At 36.1% G+C, this 6,943-nt stretch overlaps 1 protein-coding gene across 1 annotated transcript in view; it reads left to right on the top strand.

Annotated features, from left to right (window-relative positions):
• LOC107737670 (agrin-like) overlaps window positions 1-6,943 on the top strand; it is a 283,048-nt gene that overhangs the window by 226,606 nt on the left and 49,499 nt on the right. Inside the window, exons 14-17 of the mRNA XM_016549260.1 lie at window positions 1,570-1,734; window positions 2,370-2,513; window positions 3,910-4,034; window positions 4,129-4,234. Coding sequence (XP_016404746.1) covers window positions 1,570-1,734; window positions 2,370-2,513; window positions 3,910-4,034; window positions 4,129-4,234 — 540 coding nt within the window. The remainder of the gene's footprint in view (window positions 1-1,569; window positions 1,735-2,369; window positions 2,514-3,909; window positions 4,035-4,128; window positions 4,235-6,943) is intronic.

Raw genomic sequence — 6,943 nt, 5'->3', positions numbered from 1 at the left:
GAATTAGTAAATCGTGTGCACAATTTATAAATCGAGGGAACGAAATAGTAAATTGTGTGCACAATTTATAAATCGAGGGAACGACATAGTAAATCGTGCGCACGATTTAGCCTACTATTTTTTTCTTATCTATCAACTAGTTCAGTGGCAGTTTGATTCAGTCATGTTAAATAACAGACATAAGCTAGGCCAAACACATTTTTTTAATGAAATTAATATTTTTATTCAGCAAGGACATATTAAATTGATTAAAAGTGACAGTAAAGACCTTTATAACGTTACTAAAGATTTCTATTTCAAATAAATGCTGTTCTTTTGAACTTTCTATTCAACAAAGAATTCTAAAAAAATACATCGGCGATTCCAGAAAACTGCAACAACTGTTTTCAACATTGATAATAGTAAGAAATGTTTCTTGAGCTGCAAATCAGCTTATTAGAATGATTTCTGAAGGATCATGTGACACTGAAGACTGGAGTAGTGACTGCTGAAAATTCAGCTTTGCATCACAGGAATATTACAGTAGAATATAGTTATTACAATTAATATTTCACAATCTTACTTCATTATATTATTAAATGTTTAGTGTTTGTAGAGGTCTTAAAGACTGTCTTAAACACATTAAATGATAAAAGCATGGACGTAGGAATGATCTGACATGGGGAAAGGGGATGTTATAGTCTCATTAATATTAATAAGATGACATAACATTTGTACAATGTTTGCTGAATGAAATAAGTGTGTACTTGGCATTCGTTCATTTGATCCAGGCAGAGGTTTCTGCTTGATCCTGAAATGTTATACAAATTTTTATCTCCACTACGGAGCCCCGCACATGACATGCAGGAAAAAAATAAATAAATCGTGCACACGATTTACTAATTTGTTCCCTCGATGTACTAAAACGTGCACACGATTACTATTTCGTTCCCTCGATTTGCTAATTCTTTCTCTCAGTCTGCTAAATCGTTCCCTCGATTTGCTAAATCGTGCGCACAATTTACTAATTCGTTCTCTCGATTAATAAATCGTGTGCACGATTTAGCAAATCGAGGGAACGAATTAGTAAATCGTGTGCACAATTTATAAATCGAGGGAACGAAATAGTAAATTGTGTGCACAATTTATAAATCGAGGGAACGACATAGTAAATCGTGCGCACGATTTAGCCTACTATTTTTTTCCTGCATGCCATGCCATACCAAAAATCTTGAACTATAAGCATAACAATTCATAATAATAAATATTCAAAAGTAATTATGTTTAATTATTCAAAATGTGAGTGGATGAACTTTTACTTTTTCAAGTTGGGATGAACCAGTTTTAAAATTCTGGCCAATTCCAAATGCTTATTTTCTTATTATGGCCAATTATAGATAAATGGGCAATGTGCTGTTGCGGTTTGCAACCCTGACAACAGTCCAAAATATCACTTAACTGTATATTGAACGTAAAATATGTTCCGACTAATTGCAATTGTGTAGCTCACGATTTCTTGTCTCATCCCACCTGGTTGGGACATGGAGTGACATGCTATTAACTTATAGATTGTGTCCGTTTCTTCTTTAGGTGTGTGTCAGTGTAATCATTACGGCTCATACGGAGGCACCTGCGACCCGTCCACCGGCCAGTGCTCCTGTAAACCCGGCGTCGGGGGACTCAAGTGCGACCGCTGTGAGCCCGGATTCTGGAACTTCCGAGGCATCGTTACAGAGAACATGAGTGGCTGCACACGTAAGCGTTCCTCTCTTCTCTCTTTCCTGGTGATTTGCTTTCGGGGCATTTTCTGTTAAATGTGTTAAATGTTCCTTTCTAATCCGAAATCCGAAGTGACAACCTACTCGTTTAACGTGTGCTATCCTTCCGGCCTCAAATGCGATTTCTGTCAAAACAAGCGTTTCGAGGTAAGCCTCCGAGTCTCCGCGGGTAATGGGAACTGCGCGAGAGTGCAGCGTGGCTTGACCTATAAGTTCTGCCTACAGACCAATAAAGCTCTGACGCATGTATTTGTGTGTTTGTATGCTGCTACAAAGCCAAGGATAGAAAAATAAGCGTGATTGAAACAGTTTGTGCTTTGTCCCAGGGGTCCTTAGAGCATTAGCACATTCTGTAGCCACGTTCGCTCTCACCCCAGGGCTTCTTGACCCCGCTTTGAACTCCACCAGGCTGCAGTCACTGACACAGAGCGAGCGCTATTGCTGTAGCTGTGGGGTCACAGATTGGAGCAGCTTCAGATTGCCTGCATGCATTTGGTGGATGTGTGGATGTTTTTGTCAGAGTGAAATTGAAGAGAAAGAGACAAGGAATCTAATCAAAACTGTTCAAGCAGATAAGGCTGACAGCCCTCTCTCTCTCCCTCTCTTCATCAGCGTGTAACTGTGATGGAGTGGGTTCGGTTCGTGACGACTGTGAGCAGATGTCAGGGCTGTGCTCATGTAAGCCTGGAGTTAAGGGCATGAAATGCAACGTGTGCCCCGACGGCAGCAAGATGGGAGCCAACGGCTGTGACAAAGGTAATGCTGGGATTTTAATTAGCACAAAACTCAGACGATCTCTCCAGGATTGCAGTTCTGATGCAGCTAGGTTATGAATTTATGAATTATAATTAGGTCTGTTTTTCGCAATGTTGGGTTACGTGTAGAAATAATAAAAATGATGGCACTGGTTAATTAATAGTCTTTGTTAATTAAAAGTGTTCTGACAAATAAGGCTTTTAGTGTCATGTCAGAACCATGGCATAGTGGTAAGATCTCAGAAAGATGTGGGTTTGAATCCGGCAGTATGTTTGAGATTGTCTGGGGTATCGATTAACAATATATCTGTACCAATTATTAATAATATTATTTATATTCTGTTGATACTGTAGAGTGGCCAGTTTTGGATGATTATATGCCCAGTTTTTTATGTTTTTAATACTTAAAAACACTATAATTTAATAACACTGTTCAATGTAATATTTTGCAAGCCTGAAAATAAATATCCATTTTTATACATTATCACTTGTAGCATTTAAACTATTTATTTTAGTTTTTAATATATATATTTTTTATTTATTTACTCAAAGTATTATAGAATATAATAATAATATAATTCAAACAAAATTGTATAAAATATAATATATTGACCATTTATCATTTATGATCATTTACCATTTTCATTATGTGAAAAAAAAAAAAAAAATTTAAATCTTATTTAAATATCTATTAGTATCTAATAAGATATTTTATTTAGTATCTATCATGCTAAAATAATTATTTTATTTGAATAATTTATTTCATTTTAATGATGAATTATTATAATTATCTTAAAAGGCTGAGACTACAGTATAATATTATATACATTAAAAGTAGAAAGCCCATTAAAAAATTAAATTCCAAATAATTAGCTACTTTATTCTAAATATTGTATCAGTGGAGTTCAAAGTTGAATCTTCAAATGCACACCAGGGGTGACAGTGAAATGCTATCCTGATGTCACCCCCTGTGTTGGCATGGTGAGTAGAATGAAGTCACCGCCAGCTATTGACAGGAAGTGAAGAGCTTAATGAACTCAACAGTCCCAGCATAGAAGTGTTCATGCAGTGTTTCTGCCAGATAAAAGCTGCCACATGAAAGTACAGAAGAGGAAGCCAGTCAATGCTGCAGGCCAGGCAGTGCAGCCCAGCGCTCTGATGTCAGAGTAAAGAGTAGACTTCTGTGGCAGGCAAGGTCCAGGCTCTGCTACTGATGCAAGTCCATCTTTCTGATGAATATCTGTGGATTAACAAGTAGCCCACACTGAAATGACCGGCATATATTGTGTTTTGTGATGCTGGTTTCCCACATGTTTGTCCATGTGTGTTAGCTTTCAGAAACCCTTAAAAGTTCAATTATCAGTTATGAATTAACCAGAGGCCAATCTGTTCCACAGGACCTGAGGCACCCAAGTCCTGTGATGAGCTTGTGTGCCACTTTGGGGCATCATGTGTGGAGGTGAACGGACAGGCTCACTGTGAGTGCCCGTCGCCAGATTGTGATGAGAAAAACAAGACCAAGGTGAGCTTGCATAAGTCACAGATCCACACTCTTCACCTACTCTAGTGATGAAGATTTCTTCTCTAATAATAGACATGGACATGTTTGTGGACAGGTATGTGGTTCTGATGGGGTCACCTATGCAGACCGATGCCAGCTGAGGACTATCGCATGCAGACAAGATAAAGAGATCACTGTGGAGCATTTAGGCCAGTGCAAAGGTGAGATTAGCCTCTTGAAATCAGATTTGTTATCTGTTTTTTGCACTAATGCATACAGATATATAAGAAAGTGTGAATGATAAATTATGACCCTGGAGCACAAAACCAGTCATAAGTCGCTGGGGTATATTTGTAGCAATAGCCAACAATACATTGTATGGGTCAAAATTATCGATTTTTCTTTTATGCCAAAAGTCATTAAGATATTAAGTAAAGATCACGTTCCATGAAGATATTTTGTAAATAAATGTATAAAAACTTAATTTCTGATTAGTAATATGCATTGCTAAGGACTTAATTTGGACAGCTTTAAAGGCGTTTTTCTCAATATTTTGATTTTTTTTGCACCCTCAGATTCCAGATTTTCAAATAGTTGCATCTCGGCCAAATATTGTCCTATCCTAACAAACCATACATCAGTTGAAAGCTTTTAGATGATGCATAAATCTCAGTTTTAAAAAATGACCTTTATGACTGGTTTTGTGGTCCAGTGTCACAATTAAGAAAGTCATGAACCTCTACTTCAGTCTTCATGATTTCTTTAACTAAAAAAAGGCTTAATCATTATTATTGTCTTTTTTTTTTGGTAAAATATTATAAACATGTATAGACCAAGATAAATATGCTACTTGACAAACAAAAATGCATAATATAGTTTTAGATAAAAATACCAAAAAATGTTTTCAAATAATACAATTTGTATTTTTACTGTATTTTTGTCCATTTCAACAAAATTTTGTCAGAGAATTTAATTTTAATGTACTTTTTAAATTTTATTGTATGTGTAACAAATGTCAAGGAAGGATTTTTTAATTTTAATGTGTTTTTAATTATTTATTTTTAATGTTTTATTAAATTTAGTCAGAAAATTTATTTTAAAATTTATTTTAATTGTGCTTGTAACAAAATTGAGTGAAGAAATGAAAAAAAAAATTTGTATGGGTAAAAACAATACAAAAGAAAAAAAAAATACAGTTCCCTCAATATTCTCTGAAAAACTCTTATATTACACAAAATGGCTTTACATTAAGGATGTTTAGGTGAAAAGACTGGAAAACAAGAGAAAAATACTGATTAAGGAAATAAATTTTTGCAGTTTTACAAGGTTTGTTGGGGCAAACTGCATGGCCCATATTTAGGAATGGGGTCACTATGTGTGGGATGGGTATGGGGGGTTTTGATGTGGGTGGCGGGTGTTCAAGGGGACAGGAAAGCTGCCTGACAGATGCTCCCCTGTAGATAGAGCCGTGCTGCTTGGCTTCAGGCAGGAGTCTTTGAATCCCCTGGAACTGGGCGACATTTGAGCTGTTTGATTTGCATCACCCCTGTGTGGATTAGGAAGAGTTAACTGCACAGTCTGAAGGAAGCACCTGCAATCCGGCTGCTGATGCTGTCGGGAGGCCTGCTTTGGGTAGAGCAGACTGTGTAGAGAGTTGTCCATTGCTCTCTTTCTCTATTAAATCGTTCATCGGTCACTGTGTACATGCATGGGCAAAGGGACCTGGTAGAAGGCCAAGGTTAAGACTTTCATGTCGGCTGTATGTAAGAAGCACTATGCCAGCTCACGTCAGAAGGCGTTCTGCAGGGAGCTGCTCTGAGATGGGCATGGCACGTGGTGGACTTCACCAGCTGCCGAATCCTGGATCAGGGCCAATGGCAGGTGCCAGACATTTTCAGCAGCAGCCCATGCAGCCACTCTGTCAGACCTGTTAATGCCACATAAGTGCAGCTTGATCTAACATGACTCTGTGTTGCGATGTTTTTCATAGCTATAACCAGGTCCTTATGGATTCTCTGCCAACAGAATATTAAAAAGTACAGCACATCGCTCATTCTTTGCCTTCAACATAAAATCATTTCGCATTCCTTATGTAATTGTGAACAGTTCCTTAGTGTTATTTTAAAGAAAAAAATGTCTTTGTTATTTTTAACCAAAATGTGAACTTGCTTTTCCTATAAAACGCTGTTCCATTTCCTCTGATGTCACTGAGGTCATTCAGGCTATTGGATAATGTTAAACAATTCTGTTTAGCCACTGTTTTTTTAAATTACCACTTTTCTTTTTCTAGTGAAAAACTAGTGGGGAAAAAACGCTCATTTTTCACTAGCAAATAAACAACCCTAGTAAAATAGTAAAATACATTTATTTCATAGTAAGTATAGTTCAAATCTATTAATATATTTGCTGACATATCGCTTGAGACTTACTGATATAAAAAGTACTATTAAACTTTACTGGACTTGTGCACAATGCACATTTTTTAATATTAAGCCTAAAATGTGTTTTAATGTCATTATTGATGAGGATTGTATGATCTTTGAATAATATCGTTCTTTAAATGCAAGATATTTAAAGTGTAAATGAAGTATACTTTCAATAGTTCCACTTTAGCACAATCAAATATACTTCAGCATATCTTTAGTTGGGCTTTAGCACTACTTCTGCACAATTTTGCAGACTTCAAGTATACCAGTTTAGTATGCCAGAAGTACAATTGTAGGGTATTTTTATTAAGCACATAAATATGTTAATGTATTTGTAGTATATTTAGCATTAAATAAATGTAATTTAATTCAAATGACACTAGGGAATATATCAGCCAGGAAAATTAATATTTGGACATTTTGATCAGGCATCAGCCAATAAACAATTGAGTACATACATTTGTGTGTGTGTGTGTGTATATATATATATATATATATATATAT

Source organism: Sinocyclocheilus rhinocerous, unplaced genomic scaffold (genome assembly GCF_001515625.1).
Source record: "Sinocyclocheilus rhinocerous isolate Xijiao unplaced genomic scaffold, SAMN03320098_v1.1 scaffold72, whole genome shotgun sequence".
NCBI classification, from domain to species: Eukaryota; Metazoa; Chordata; class Actinopteri; order Cypriniformes; family Cyprinidae; genus Sinocyclocheilus; species Sinocyclocheilus rhinocerous.
Note: the sequence above shows the minus strand (reverse complement) of the source record. Positions and strands in the feature narration are given on the sequence as shown.